The 16,179-nt window shown below is 47.8% G+C and overlaps 1 protein-coding gene across 1 annotated transcript; it reads right to left on the bottom strand.

The window, feature by feature from the left end:
- Positions 1-7,229: 7,229 nt before the first annotated feature.
- Positions 7,230-15,018, bottom strand: LOC107077005 (fibrous sheath-interacting protein 2-like). The gene is made up of 10 exons (XM_069178694.1): positions 14,930-15,018; positions 14,137-14,256; positions 13,065-13,226; positions 11,770-11,859; positions 11,466-11,596; positions 10,505-10,658; positions 9,316-9,426; positions 8,332-8,479; positions 7,624-7,698; positions 7,230-7,306 (listed from the first exon to the last, which is right to left on the bottom strand). Exons 1-10 carry the CDS (start codon positions 14,957-14,959, stop codon positions 7,260-7,262), a joined length of 1,068 nt encoding a protein of 355 aa, XP_069034795.1. The 5' UTR covers positions 14,960-15,018; the 3' UTR covers positions 7,230-7,259.
- Positions 15,019-16,179: the final 1,161 nt, after the last annotated feature.

The raw sequence follows: 16,179 nt of genomic DNA, 5'->3' as shown, positions 1-16,179 counted from the left end.
CGATTTCATGGAGATTCTGGTTTGGCTGGAAGATGTAATCATAGCTGGAACAGTAGGTATTGAGAGATTTAGTTGATCTACTATCTTTTCAATAACATCCAGGACTGTCTGCTCTGCTCGTCTGGAAATAATTGAACTAGATCTTAAAATGTCTCGGCTTTCTTCAGGCGCGACTCGAGGGGCCAATTCTTCACTGGACTTTACTGAAACAACACTCCGAAAACCAGGGTTTTCTTCCCTAATTGGTAGACGAAGTGGCTCAAAAGATTTATGTTCATTGACAATAGAACTAGTTTCTGGTTGTGATGTATTGTCATCTGATGTTCTGTTTGTTATCTGCTCCAAGACTGAGGAAACAACCTGAGACACAAGCAGGCTTTCTGCAGAAGGACTGACTCCTGTCTTTCCCTGGGGAATCTCTCTGTCCAGCTCCCTCTGGACTGTCAGCAGTACAGCACTCACAGCCTCTCTGGCATAACTCTTCAGCTCTGTCTCTGCCTGCTGAGTGTCCACTGGAGCTGAAGGAAGCCCATCTCTGACCACTGAGCTAACAGAGCTCAGGGATTCTGGGGAGGATTCAGAAAAGGTCTGAATGCTGAGAGATTTTAGTTGCTGCAGCTTCTCTGTGACACTCCTGACAATGTCTGTGGCGATCGTGTAGATCTTTGATGGAGTGAAGACTGTATTCGACTCAACAGTCCGCACAGCAGGGCTGGGCAGCTGACCTGCGCTGTCAGAGTCTTTAAGACTGGTGGCAGAGGAGGAAGTGGAGGACTCAATCTTCCTAAGAACAGTGTCAACGACATCGGAGGCCACCAGGCTGAGCAGAGAGTCTGAGGGCGATTTCATGGAGATTCTGGTTTGGCTGGAAGATGTAGACATAGCTGGAACAGTAGGTATTGAGAGATTTAGTTGATCTACTATCTTTTCAATAACATCCAAGACTGTCTGCTCTGCTTGTCTGGAGATAATTGAACCAGATCTTAAAATGTCTCGGCTTTCTTCAGGCGTGACTTGAGGGGCCAATTCTTCACTGGACTTTACTGAAACCATACTCTGAAAACCAGGGTTTTCTTCCCTAATTGGTAGACTAAGTGGCTCAAAAGATTTATGTTCATTGACAATAGAACTAGTTTCTGGTTGTGATGTATTGTCATCTGATGTTCTGTTTGTTATCTGCTCCAAGACTGAGGAAACAACCTGAGACACAAGCAGGCTTTCTGCAGAAGGACTGACTCCTGTCTTTCCCTGGGGAATCTCTCTGTCCAGCTCCCTCTGGACTGTCAGCAGTACAGCACTCACAGCCTCTCTGGCATAACTCTTCAGCTCTGTCTCTGCCTGCTGAGTGTCCACTGGAGCTGAAGGAAGCCCATCTCTGACCACTGAGCTAACAGAGCTCAGGGATTCTGGGGAGGATTCAGAAAAGGTCTGAATGCTGAGAGATTTTAGTTGCTGCAGCTTCTCTGTGACACTCCTGACAATGTCTGTGGCGATCGTGTAGATCTTTGATGGAGTGAAGACTGTATTCGACTCAAAAGTCCGCACAGCAGGGCTGGGCAGCTGACCTGCGCTGTCAGAGTCTTTAAGACTGGTGGCAGAGGAGGAAGTGGAGGACTCAATCTTCCTAAGAACAGTGTCAACGACATCGGAGGCCACCAGGCTGAGCAGAGAGTCTGAGGGCGATTTCATGGAGATTTTGGTTTGGCTGGAAGATGTAGTCATAGCTGGAACAGTAGGTATTGAGAGATTTAGTTGATCTACTATCTTTTCAATAACATCCAGGACTGTCTGCTCTGCTTGTCTGGAGATAATTGAACCAGATCTTAAAATGTCTCGGCTTTCTTCAGGCGTGACTTGAGGGGCCAATTCTTCACTGGACTTTACTGAAACCATACTCTGAAAACCAGGGTTTTCTTCCCTAATTGGTAGACTAAGTGGCTCAAAAGATTTATGTTCAATGACAATAGAACTAGTTTCTGGTTGTGATGTATTGTCATCTGATGTTCTGTTTGTTATCTGCTCCAAGACTGAGGAAACAACTTGAGACACAAGCAGGCTTTCGGCAGAAGGACTGACTCCTGTCTTTCCCTGGGGAATCTCTCTGTCCAGCTCCCTCTGGACTGTCAGCAGTACAGCACTCACAGCCTCTCTGGCATAACTCTTCAGCTCTGTCTCTGCCTGCTGAGTGTCCACTGGAGCTGAAGGAAGCCCATCTGTGACCACTGAGCTAACAGAGCTCAGGGATTCTTGGGAGGATTCAGAAAAGGTCTGAATGCTGAGAGATTTTAGCTGCTGCAGCTTCTCTGTGACACTCCTGACAATGTCTGTGGCGATCATGTAGATCTTTGATGGAGTGAAGACTGTATTCGACTCAACAGTCCGCACAGCAGGGCTGGGCAGCTGACCTGCGCTGTCAGAGTCTTTAAGACTGGTGGCAGAGGAGGAAGTGGAGGACTCAATCTTCCCAAGAACAGTGTCAACGACATCAGAGGCCACCAGGCTGAGCAGAGAGTCTGAGGGCGATTTCATGGATATTCTGGTTTGGCTGGAAGATGTAGTCATAGTTGGAACAGTAGGTATTGAGAGAATTAATTGATCTACTGCCTTTTCAATAATTTCCAGGACTGCTTGTTCTGCTTGCCTGATAATGGTGGATCTGGATGGTATTAATATGTTTTGAGTTTCTCTAAATTCATTCTTTGAGGCTGCAAGATCACTCGATTTTTTTAAGCAAGTCAAGGTAAGTACACTGCTATGGCTACCAGTGGCACTGAGCTTTGTCCCTGACGTGCCACCGTCACACTCTACAAATTCTAAATTGTCCAACACTGAAGATGCCATTTCAGAGTAGAGTATCCATTCTTCAGAGCAAGTGTTCGCTGTTTTGTGCAGAGCTTGACTATCTTTCTCATTCTGGACCGTGTCTAGGATAGCACCTACAACTTTCTTTGCAAAGCTGTTCAGGGTCAATTCCTCTTTCTGAAAACCTGAGAGACTGGTTTCTGCCAATTCCTGTTCTTTTCCTTCTAACTCACCCTTGACCGTGCACAGAATTGCACTCACAATCTTCTTAGCATAAGTGTTTATTCCTGACTCTTGCTGCTGAGAACCCTGTGCCACTGTGTCAGGCTCACCTGCAGTCAATGAGCTTGCAGAGGTCGAAGCTTCGGAAGATGAGTATGACAAGGGCTCAGTCTGACAAGGCATTAGATCCTGCAGCTTCTCCACGACACTCATCGTGATATCATCACAGAGGGTGTTGATATGTGATGCTGCAAAGGCTACTTCAGACGGAGTCTTCCACACTGTAGATTGGTGCTGGACACCCCCACTTTCAGAATCCTTTATACTGGCATCACCCTGAAATAAGTTAGACTCTGTTGAAGACAGAGCCTGCTCAACTTTACAAATGACCGTGTCAACAACATCAGAGGCCACTGCACTGAGCATAGGTTGCTGTGCCAGAGAATTGGAGAGCGAGGTGTTGATTCTGGCTTGACTGGGTGACTTGGCCGTTGTTGGAAACCCAGGCCCTGCAGGGGTTAACTGGTCTATTGCGCTTTTGATAATATCCACAACTACATGTTCCGCTTGTTCAATAATGTTGTGTCTGGACAATCCTAAGATGCCTCGAGTTACTCCAGACGCAACTGTAGGGTCTTTGTGCTCAGATGACTTTCTCCAAGCAGCAGTCTCCAAACTGGACCTTTCCCTTACTGGCACACAGATTGGCTCGAAAGTATTGCCTTCACTTCCAGGAGAACTGAGCTCTGCTTCTGCAACACTGGCATGTGAAATATGTGGCACCGTTGCATCAGTAGGACCCATTGCACACAGAACACGAACAAGGTCAGTGGTGATCAGGTCAAGGTTTGAAGTGGATACCCAGGTTCCTGGGTGTTGTGTCTCAGGGTTGGAAACAATTTGCACAGGTAGCAGAAAATCTTTCAGAGGACTGTACGTTGTCACCGCTGCGCTGGGCTCGAAACCAGCTGGAAGTTGTTCGGCAAAGCAGTCTGCTTCCTCTTGAAGTCTCTCAGTCTCAGAGCGCACAAGCACGCACTCACCGGTATCTCCTGACTGGACGGATTCATTTGGCCAGTGTTCACATTCAGCACTTATAGGATCACTCCTCTCTGTTTTGGGTGGACAAATAAGATGGATGTTTTTGGCAAGTAAAGTGCTTTCTAAGTTGTCCAGCACTGCAGACACAATGCTAATAGCCACCTGATTTGCCTTCAGGGACCCTATCCTGAATCTCCAAGGTGAATCTGGGGCTGCTCCCCCGCCAGACTCACTTTTAACCCCATTCAGGATGACACTGATAATCTCTGCTGCAAAGTCTCCCAACGCCGACTCCATGTCCTCTGCTTCGCCCTCTGAGGACGCCACAGGCTGCAAGCCATCCCTCTGTCCGCCCAGCAGCTTGCAAGCAGATTCTCCCACGTCAGATAGGAAAGGATCCAGCTTCTCGGAAACGTCGCTGATGGCCCGGGAGTCCGATGGGTCAAAGCCGTCAGCATCCTGAGCGGAGGCCAGGGAGGTAAGAGAGCTCCTCACTAGCCCCCTCGCCGACTCCGTGAGCCTGTCCCTTAGGAGTGCCGAGTTCACGTGGTCAAGGATGGTGTCCACGATTTCGGAGGACAGGACGTTCGCTTTGGGATGGCTGATCACCCGTCCTGGGCAGGCTAGCATTGCCTCTTGCTCGGCCTCGCTGCGGGCATCTGAGCCGAGGGTCACAGCCTGCTCAAGAGCTTGCGACACCACGCTCTCCACCTTCGCCATGATGCAAGACCGAGAGCTTCCCAGAATCTCCTTTAAGCAAAGCAGGGCCCCATTCTCCATCACTCCTGCCCCGCCAGCCCCACCAGCCTCTGACCTGGCCAAGAGGGAATCATCAGCAGATACCTCTTCCCCAGCTTCTGGCATGAGGCTTTTCTGAACGGACGTGGAAGACAAACGACAGAAGAATGAATGGAGTGAACCCAGCTGTGCCACCTGGTCCATCGAGCGTAATTCTTCCATCTTTTAACAAGTAATGAGACACACGATACACTACGATTTTGCATTCCTACAGCTGGAATATCACAGATTTCTCTACAGTAAAGTACACAGGATGGTCTCTCCTGAAAATATCAAACTATTTAAAGCATACTTCAGAAAATCAGCTGTGCACTGGTGTATTAACAAGAATGCCACAAAACAACCTCGAAGCCTTGGCTGCTAAACTACACTGACAATTGCACACCACACCTTAGATGTCTCATTATATTTCAGTTTCAGTACTCCGATTTCCTTAGAGATCTTAGGTAAGAAACAGAAGACATTATCAATAGAATCTAGATGTTCTTGCTGAATTTACCTTTAAATGAAAGGTGATCAAATCAGTTTATCCTCTGTTGTTTAACGATACAGAAGGTGGCTTAGAAATGATCGGTTCTGGCTGATGCTGTGCTTCATAAACATTATTGCCACTGTGGGAGCCACTTCGAGACTTTAAATAAAAACCACTTTCAATAAGAAAAAAAGACAACTCACTGTTCCATAAAGGGTTTCTTCAATGCCTCCATGTCTGCAAACATACAAAATAAATGGGTTTGGTTACATGCACAACAACATCCTCCTACTAGGATGCAGCCATATGTCTGTCAGGGATCGTAATTCCTCCAGATTGAATTTTTTTACGAGCTTTATTGTATAAATACTATATCAAAAATAATTCAAGTACAGTTTCTTGTGTGTTCTTATTGCAGAACATAAACTTCCTGCACCAGAACCACAATATGCTTGAGGCACAACAGTGTCAGTGTAACATCTAGTGTTAGTGTTAGAATAGCATCAGTATGTCAACAGCATCAGCAGCTCTGGCACCAGTGTGCAGTGGACAATGAAGCTGCTGCCACCTTTACAAGTTTTTGTCTACTCAGATGTTGGAGATCTAGAGTTGCTTACGAAACGCGACATCGAAAAAACAACAACCAACATGTTCAGGGACTAAAAACAGTCATGTTCAGAGTTCAAATTCTGGGTCCAATTTTAGGTCGCAGTTCAGTTCAGCCCTGCCACACACTCTTCTCAGCCCCTGCGGACAGCAGTTAGGACTCACGTGTCGGAGAGCTGGTGGACGACAGAGGGCTGGCGCACCGAGCCCGCGTTCAAGCCTCCCTCGGACACCGAAGACGACTCCGACGTCACTGCCCAGAAAGAGGCGTTTCATGATCAGAATTCCACCACCAGCAGAGAAACAGAAGGGTGGGCTGAACCAGAGCGTCCTAATCTGGACTCTGGAGTAGCACCGTGTCCGTTCATTCCAGGTGAGCGTTACATCCCCGGTGCTCGCCAATGACAAAACTGATCTGGGCGCTTGTGTAGACACAGTGCTTTTCCCTGACCAGGATTTAACATACCAAACACAACACTGGAACTCCACCGGCGATGCTTTTAAACCTCTGTTGAATCCTCCCATGAAAAGCAGGAGAACGTCAGAACGGCACTATACACATCGACATGATCTTTAGTGATTTTTAATGAAGCCTCACCAGTGCACAACAACACTGTGTGATTCCTTTCCAGGACGGCGCGGCTCACCTGACGTGCTGATATGCAGAAAGGATGCTTCCCGGCTGTCTGTCACCTCCTCATCCTTCCTCGTCACCTTCTGACATAAAAACACCACGTGCTTTTGTAGGCAAGACACACAAAGCACTCATTTCAAGAAGAACGAATGTATGGAATGCAGTAATCAGGAATCCAACAATAAATATCTCTGGGATGTAATGAAATGAGCCAGAAAACTTCTGGTGGGAACCTTCTTGATGTTTATTTTTTCTCAAATGCCGGGATGACAAGCTGATCCTGCAGATGGCTTCTTGGACACAGAGATGTCGGCCTCAATCATCAGCTCCCACCCAAACCTGATCGGCTAAAGAAACAGCAGCAGCTGCCGGCTCGCTGGCCAGACCCGGAGCACAGCTGAGCCCCGATTTCTGCGCCCCTGATCCCTGATCCCGCTGCTGCAATTCCAAGAAGAGACGGGGAGGGGAGAACGACGCCCCAGCGCTCGCAGGCTCACTTACAACTGTCGTCCTGCTGTGGCCGATCTTCTCGCCTGCCTGACGGAGATGGGCCGGAGCCTCGTCCGGACGCGGAGGGGGGCTGCTCGGGGGCCGGGAGGTGCAGCGGTCTTTGGGGCACCCGGCGCGCTGGCCTGCGGACAGGTTCCACAGTCCTGTCAACCCAACAGGAACCGCACCTCGACCTCACTGCTGCTGGATGCCCTCATTATCTTTTTTTAACCATTTTTGAACTATGAAATTGAAAGAGCTATTGCCGGAAGGAATATACAGGTACATGCAGGAACACACATGCATGAGAGTCTGCGACTCCAAAACTCCGAAATAAAAAAAAAAAATATACAGGGGGGAACTGACTGTGGACACATGGCCGACAAACTGGACAAGTATTCACCATTTAAAAGTTCTCTTTCATCGGGCACTTTCACAGTGACCAAACATTAAAACCTACCAGGAACGCCAAAGTGTGCGATACAGTGCATTCTGGAACATTTAACTTCTTTTAAAACAAGACCCAAGACTTTGCCTTGCCTCTGCAGCTAGAACCCACCTCTGCAGAGTCTAGTCCAGTTGCGCCCCCTGGGGGCAGCTCTGACAACTTCCGGCTTAGCACTCTTGGGAGGGGCTAGAAAACAGAGTGATCAGAGGTGAACAGGAAATGTTTCCTGTGTGATACCACAGACACGTTTTGTACGAAAAAAGCACGCAGCTGCACAAGATTACTGTTACACTTTTACAATTATAACTACAGTTCACTCATTTGGGGACAAACTGTTCTCCGTGCTTCTGTTCATGATGATAACCCTTCACAAAGACCTAGAGCACTGCCACGCCTTCACCATGCTTTGCCATGCTGGGCTGTGGGGGCTCCGTACCCCCATGACAGGGAATCTGAGTAGCCACACAGGGGCTGGTGAAGGACAGCACAAGTGTAGCCCTGATAAAACCACAGGAATCGCCCAAAACTGCAGGAAGTGATCAATACCTGCATGATAAATTCACTGCTGTCTACAGATAACACACTGCCAACCTTCATAAGGGCCTGTCCAGCAAATACTAACGAATGAGTGTTTCACCAATTTTACTCCCCAGGGAAACTGTGACAGTTTCACATCTGCTGCAGAGTGTTAAAGATCCTACTGCGTATCAGAAACTACATAAAAACTGCGTCAGTTGGATATGTCTGACTATACTGTATGCAAAAAAGGGAGATTTTTAAAACGATGCAAAAAAATGTTAAAACACCCAATTATCTTACCTGGTTTCAAGTTTGGGTTTATTTCAGATATTATTTTTTGCTTCTCAAATCTTCCTGCTATTGATTTTTCAAATTCTTCTCTTTCACTTATGACCTCTCTCAGCATCTGCTCATGGAGAGCAACCTTCTTTTCAAAGAGCTCCTGCCTCTGAGAGAGAGGAGAGAAGAATAAGTTGTTAACTTTATACAGGCTATTGTGTTTTTATTGTGCCAAAGTGAAACACCTCACAAAACCGTCTGTACTCATTAATTCAACATCCAACTCCAAAATAATCTCCATTTTAATACAGAAATATTTCAAGTCAAAATGGTAAATCTTTGTTTCTGCTAATGCTATAAAAACAAATAATTTCCTTCATTATTTTTCACAATAGCATAACTTCATACATAACCAAAATCTCTTGTTGAAAGAGGTCTTATTTTGTTGCTAGATTAATGCTACATTAGTATTTCAAGGCATACTGGTATTTCTAAGCTTTTAGTCTTGAATTACTGTCATCTACAAGTCAATGAAACTGCCAATATTCTGCAATAATAAATACCAGAGACGGTGTTGAACCCCATAAATCATCCTGATTACTAACATCTGCAATCTGTGTTAAATGCCATATTGGGAAAAAAAGCCCGTTTAAACAAATACATTTTATTATACTGATAAGAGAAAGAACAACATTCTCCACTCTAAAACCTTGACCTTTATTCAGACTACTAAGGGCGAAAAGCTAATTCACACAAGAGTCTGGGAAGGTGCACCAGTCTACAAAAGGCTGGAACCTCTCTCAGCCAATCACATGGCTTGCTTCGAGTTCTATAGGCACAGAACCAATAACAATACAAGGGGAAGAGGATGCAGTTCTCTGATTGGTCAGCCTGGAACAGCATAGTGTTGCAGACGGCATTGCAGCATGTTTAAAAGTTCAGTAGTTCACATCCTTCTTTGATAAACACACACATGTCCACGGCCAGGGCTTAAGGAATATATACCTTCCTGGCTCGCCCATCCACGGCCTCTCTCAGGAGCTGCCGCCTGGAAACCTCACTCTTCACGTCCTCCTCGATCCTCTCCAGCAGCGCCCTCTCCTTCAGCTTCCACTCCTGGTGACAAGGGTGGGAAATGATCAGAGAAACCCACCCTTTCACCGCCGCCAGCTCAGACACTATGTAAAGAACTAGTTCAAGCAGGGAGCCGCGTCAGCATGCGCTGGCTGCAAAGGAACGAGTAAAGTTTTACTTGTTGACACCCGGGGAAGGCTCTACAGCCGAAACGTTGTCTTTCTTTTCTTCTTTTTTAGCATGGAATAAACCTTCACTTGTTCTATATAAAGAACTATATCTACAAACCTACAAACAGGCACGCTAACAAAGCACTGCACCTGCACAATGCTTATCTGCCATAACACACGTTTCTAGGTTTAATCTGACTGTACCCATACTGTCCACCTCCAGCCCAGCGCTCCGCTGTCCTGGAGAGTCACAGCAGTGCAGGTACTAGAGGGAGCTTGAACTCCGCAGTCCCTGAAGACTCGGACACAGCCGTAATTAAGAGCTCGTTTAATGAGATCGGTCAGAGCTCCGGTAACAGGACAAGGAGATGACCTCGCGTGCGGCTCTCCTGCACGAGAATAAGAGGACTTTTCCAGGGTGGCGGAGCGGTGGCTCTGTGGCTCAGGATCTGCGCCTGTAGCTGGAAGGTTGCTGGTTCATATCCCCCGGCCGGCAGAGGAATCCTACTCTGTTGGGCCCCTGAGCAAGGCCCTTAACCCCAGCTGCTCCAGGGGCGCTGTACAATGGCAGACCCTGTGCTCTGACCCCAAGCTTCTCTCCCTGTCTGTGTGTCTGTGTCTCCATGGAGAAAAAGCTGGGGTATGCGAAAAGATGAATTCCTAATGCAAGAAATTGTATAGGGCCAATAAAGAAACATTACAACATTACATTAGGGTTTTCCGTTTTCTGCCCTTACAAATCACAGCGGCTGTGCTCACAGTTTGAACAGTTTGTACAAAGCGTCTCATCTCACAGAAGCAGTGCAGACTGTTTCCATGAGGCGACACAGATCCCAAGATAACAGATGCTTAGTTATGGTTTAAAGGGAAGCGGGAAGTTGGAAAAACGACTCCACACCCATGTCCACGTGTGTCCCGCCCCTGACCTATTTATCTCCTATGTTTCCTACCAGCTCCCTGTATCTGTCTGCCTCCTCCTGCGGACTCCCGCACCGTCCCAGGCTCGGGCGCGGCTCCACCTCCTTCTGGTCCTCCTCCTCTGCCCGGCTCCTAGCCCTGTCTCTGACCTGCCTCGCCTGTCTCTCCTGCACCTCCGCCAGGTCCCTTACAGTGCGGCACAACGGGCTTCGGTTAGGGGTCGCTCGCCCAACAGATCACACTCCGCCGCTGCCGACCGGATTTTAAGGGTCAGCCTCAAATTATTCATTCACTTTCTAACGGCTTCTTCCAATTCCTAGTTGAAGAGCCGGAGCCGATCCCGCCAAGCTCCAGGTGCAACGTGGGGTACACCCTGAACTGGACACTGACCAGTCCATCGCAGGTCAGACAGCGGCGGACACATACGCGCTCGCCCCGGGGGCCAGTTTTCCCAGCAGCCAATTAACCTGCCAGCATGTCTGTGGACTGTGGGAAGAAACTGGAGCACCTGGAGGAAACCCACACAATCAAGAGGAGAACATACAAACTCCCCACAGACAGCACCCCAGCAACCGAACCCGAGGACCCCAGCACTGCAAGGCAGCTATGCTCACCACTGCGCCACCTTGCTGCCTACCTTGGATTCATGATATCTAGAAACCTGGAACATTTTCCTTTTTATCACTGATGCGGGCCACTCAACAAAGTAGGGAGCCATCATCTAAAATGATACTACCCTGCAGGTCTTACAGAGAACAGCTGATCAGTGTTACGCGTTTAAGGCATTAAGCAAGCACTGATTTACATCTCGGCAAAGGCATAATGCTGAATTGACAAAATTAGCTCCTTCTAATTTAAGAGTCGGTTTAAAATCCTGCCTGGTCCCACTGTCCTAGTGGGCACAGAGCCATATGGCCACCCAACACACATGTGCCGTCCCTCGTGCTGCTGAAGTCAATGGAAGGCTGAGCCCCTGCGATCTTGTGTTCTTACTTCTTCCTCCAGCTCCTGTCTTGCTGCCAGAGGCTCTTCCTGCCTTCCTCCAGCAGCCACTCCCTCACGTCCTCCAGGCAGACGCCCTCGGGAAGCACGTCCGGCTCCTGGAGCCTCCTCATCAGAGCCTTCTGCAGACAGAAACGGGGCGGGTCCCCTTCAGACACTGCGCCTGCTTTCAGAGATCTGCCGACGTGCCAATAGACCGAACCACGCAGGCGACAGCAGTGTTGCTAGACCCCTCAAACCTCCGCTACACATATCCAAAGAGTCCTAAAAGCCCCTCGCCTGGACTGCTGCTCACCTGCTCTTTTTTGTGATTTCTCTCATAATCCAGCTTCACACTCATGAGATACTGCCTGTACTCGTTGAAGTCCTTCAGCGAGCAAATAACCTGGGAAACAAACATGAGAAGAAACCTGTGGCGTCTTTTCCACACTTGGAAATGCGCCACAGCTGAAATGCTGTGTCTCTCTTTTTTCCTTTCCGCATTTTTCGATTCCATGATAAGAAAAATCCATCATGATTAAAATAATCCCTGGTCAATGCGTGCAGCTACAAGCCTTAACCCCCCCCAGCCAGGTGCGTTCACCTGTCTGCAGGCGTGTGGCATTATTCTAAGAGTAAACTGCACTTTCCCTGCATAAAGCATTGATACAGTACATGAAAAGCAATGTTCACATATGAAGATTGCAGATGAATAATCACATGTGAAACAGACCAGCCTGTTCATTGATGCTTACTGCAGAAATGCTGTCCACCTGTCATTCTGTCAGCACTGAGAGCTCCAGTTGTTCATCTTGTATTTGGAAATGTATGAACTATCCCTCATGAGTCGCCACACTGGACAGTTCATTTAACATTTTTTTCCAGCTTGTCAAACTGGAGATTTGGGGCTTTATTCAATTCAATTCAAGGTGCTTTACTGACATGACCACTTGGTAAAATCAGTGTTGCCAAAGCAAAACAAATACAATTAACATAAAACACAAAAAATCAATTTTACATTAACAATAAAGAAACAATCATAAAATATTTACATATAGACATATGGAGCATTACTGGGAGACAGACACTGTTCCTCAGGCTGTGACAGGAGATCTCCTACTGGGCTCCCAGTTCAACTGAGTTCTCCCTCTCCCAGTAGGATTGGGACCCGTTGTGATTCTGGCAGGTGTGGGAATTCTGGGATTAGCTGTGTATATTTGGGGGAAGAATGTTTGTCTAATCCCAGAATATCTGTCACAGTGCAGTAGGAAGTGCACCTCTGTCTCTGTCTCTCCCCGCTGGCAGTGGGAGCACAGCCTGTCCTCTCTGGGCAGCCGGGTCTGCCTGTGTTGCCCAGTTTCTATCTCACTCATATTAACTTGAGATCCGGGCCGCTTGCTAAAAGAGCAGCGCGTTCGTCTGCCACAGAGCTGCGTGCAGAAATGCAGGGAAGCAGAAGAGCAGGTGAAGCTCCAGGAAGTGGGCACAGCTGTACCAGAAACACCGCCAGGTTTCCAGTGCAGTACACAGAGCCCCCTACAGCCCAGCCTAGTGAGCCACCTGGGCTGTCCTGCCCTCCCTGAAGCCCTGTCACGCCAGGGCGGCCCTTACTTTATTGTTCTCCGTGATGAATCCTCCCTTCTTCAGCCGTTCCAGCATGTCCTTGCGGTAGTAATACTGCCGGAGGTTGGGATCGTACAGGCTGTTGTAATGGGACTTCAGCAGGTGCCCATGGGGATCGGTGAGGGTGAAGCCGCTGGACGGTACCGTCAACTGAGAAACAAACACGGTGTCGTGTGACACACAGACCCGTTGAACAGCCCCCTTACCTGCAGCTCTTCTTCTGCGGTTTCAGGCTGCTGACTTGTACCGTTGCAACATAAAATGTCTTATTATTCACTGGCATTTATTTTTAAATCTGGGTAGGCAGTGAGCAGAACAGCACATTGACTGTTTGGACAGGGATCAGCTCAGCACAGGCAGGGGGGGTGGAGGTGACATGGGTGCAGTCAGAAACATCCCTGCCAGGGCAGGGATCATAATAATTATTCCTGATGCTTGTATAGCACTTTTCTGGACACTCCAGTCAGAGCGCTTTACAGGTAATGGGGACACCAGCTCTCAGTGGGGAGGAGAGCAGAGTGATGAAGCCAGTTCAGAGATGGGGATTATTAGGAGGCCGTGATTGGTAAGGGCCAGGGGGAAATTTAGCCAGGACGCCGGCTACTACTACTATATAAACTCCCCTACTATTTTTAATAATCACCCTGGGGTATTTAATGGCCACAGAGTCAGGGCCTTGGTTTTACATCTCATTCGCGACTTTTTACAGTATAGTGTCTCCATCACAGTACTGGGGCATTAGGACCCACACAGACCGCAGGGTGAGCGCCCCCTGCTGGCCCCACTAACACCTCTTTCAGCAGCAGCCTTAGTTTTTCCCAGGAGGTCTCCCATCCAGGAACTGACCAGGCTCACACCTGCTGAGATTAAGTGGGGCTGCCAGTGGTGAGTTGCAGGGTGATTTAGCTGCTGGCAGAGGTTTTTTTCTTCTGATATTTTTGATGGCATGTTTTCACCGTCCACCTCCCGGCTCGGTCTCGCGCGCGGCGCTTTGCAGCATCGGAGCGAGCCCCCAGAACCGCGCAGGTCCGGGGGTCCTCCAGCGGCTCGCGGGACTCACCTTCTCGCAGAGGGTCCCCCTGTACAGCGTGCTCTGGCAGCCTGGCAGAGCCGGGAGCTTGGTGCCCAGGGGCTGGTCTAGCGAGCGCCCCTGCAGAGCGTAGGCGGTGAACGGGCTGCCCTGGGGGGGAACACGCGTCACGCTCATGAACCTGGTCGAGCAAGGAGCTTCTTCAGGTGTCAAGAGGGCTCTGCAACCGACACGCTGCGCCTCTTTTCTTTTCAGCGTGGAATAAACCTTTACTTTATCAACCTGGTCTGACCGACACCCATTTCCTCCGCCCTCAGAGGACGTACCGTCTGTTTGTCGAGAACTACATTCAGCAGCAACGAAGTACCAGTCAACGAGAGACTCGGAAAGTCTAATTATTCGTATTTTAAACGACTTTAAAACTGATTTAGACTGATCAACTGCCATCAACAACTGGCGGTGCAGAAATATTTTACATTGTACTTCAATGAACGTCTTTGCTTCGCCATTATTAAAAACAATGATAATTTTTACTTCTTAAAAAGTTTTTTTTTAGTTTGTTCCCTAAGAAAAAAAGAAATACAGCGAATGTGTACCGAGGGGAAAGACCCGTCCTCTCCACCATAAGCGAAAATGTTTCGTGGGTTATAAACACTTTAGGAACCACTGGAAACGCATATTTGTGAAAACAAAATGACAATAAAAGTCGGGCATCGTATTGTTTTTTATGTTTGACTTTGCTACTACTGTAAGACTCTGACAGCGGCATATTAAAAAAATCAATAACTACTAGGAACATTAATTAAAAACAATGAAAAAATACCTTAGCTTTTGATTTGTCTTGCTTCGGCATCTCATTCCCACCGACTGGCCTTAAAACACCGCTATCTCATTCTATGGCCATGGTCACTGACGTCACGGTGCAGTCACAATGAAGGACGATTACGTCATAATGGAAGGCCCTTCAGCCAATCAGGTTGTGAAGAAAGCGGAGACTGATCGCTTTAAACGAAGATGATGCAACTATAGTACGTTTTAATGACCCTGCATTTTTCCCATCACTTTGGCAGGCTTGTTGGTGGGGAGATGTGTACGCAAGCTGCGCAGAGACACTGTTCTCTTTTTTCAATTTGTATTGACTCATCACTCTCTTCCCTTAGCCACCTTGGAAATGTGAGGAAAATGATATAACGATTAGAACACAACTCCCATCAATTTAATCTCCCATACACACAGAATACACATACTTATTTGCATTTAAATAATTGACCAGTCTTCACTGGCATGACTAACCAGAAACATTGCCAATGCCAGGTCCCCAGGTTTAAACTCCTTCTGGCTTGGATTACTTACTAAAACTCCAGTATGTCCAGAATCCTGCCCAGGTCTAGTGCAAGTGATCATATTACTCCTATCCTGGAGTCCTTGCACTGGCTTTTGTCAGGTTTCGTGTCGACTTCAAAATCCTCATGCTCACCTATAAGGCTCTGCATGGCTTGGCACCTCAGTATCTGTCTGAGCTACTTTCACCATACTCCCCACCTCACAACCTTCGCTCTCCTCATTCGGGTCTCCTGTCTGTCCACAAGTCCATCTACACTCTATGGGTGACAGGGCCTTCTCCTGTTATACCCCAGACCTCTGGAACTCTATCCCTAAGGAGAGCAGAAGGTCACCTTCCCTAAAACACTTCAAATGTAAAGTCAAAACCTTCTCTTTTAGAAGGGCTTTTACTTAACTGGTTATCCCTTTGCTCCTACTGTATTCAGTAAACCTATCTACTGTCTCCTCTCATTGTGTATTTTCATTGTGTTTATAATGTGTATTTGTTTTGTTCTGTAAAGTGCTTTGAGAAGAAAGGTGCTATATAAAATAAAGTTTATTATTATTATAAAATGTTTGACCTGGTCTGCGTGCAGTTTAGAAATTCTAGCTGTGAAATGAAATGCTCGGAGAGATCAGGAGAGAACAGGGACTGGAGGCAGTGTGGAGGAGTGGAGAGGGCTCTGGTGTAGAGGCTCATGGGCTCAAGCCCAGCTGTCTGAATGGATGCAGATGTAACTTGCTTCGGAT

Source organism: Lepisosteus oculatus, chromosome 1, assembly GCF_040954835.1.
Source record: "Lepisosteus oculatus isolate fLepOcu1 chromosome 1, fLepOcu1.hap2, whole genome shotgun sequence".
Lineage (NCBI taxonomy): Eukaryota > Metazoa > Chordata > Actinopteri > Semionotiformes > Lepisosteidae > Lepisosteus > Lepisosteus oculatus.
This window is presented reverse-complemented; position numbering and strand designations above follow the sequence as displayed.

What these genes read in the sequence shown, in the direction of transcription:
- LOC107077005 (XM_069178694.1), bottom strand. Translation starts at nt 14,959, where the DNA reads ATGCCGAAGCAAGACAAATCAAAAGCTAAG. An exon ending in TGGATGGGCGAGCCAGGAAG is followed by an intron (nt 8,480 to 9,315) that starts GTATATATTCCT and finishes CCTCTCTCTCAG; the next exon opens with AGGCAGGAGCTCTTTGAAAA. An exon ending in CTGGACTAGACTCTGCAGAG is followed by an intron (nt 7,307 to 7,623) that starts GTGGGTTCTAGC and finishes TCAATTTCATAG; the next exon opens with TTCAAAAATGGTTAAAAAAA.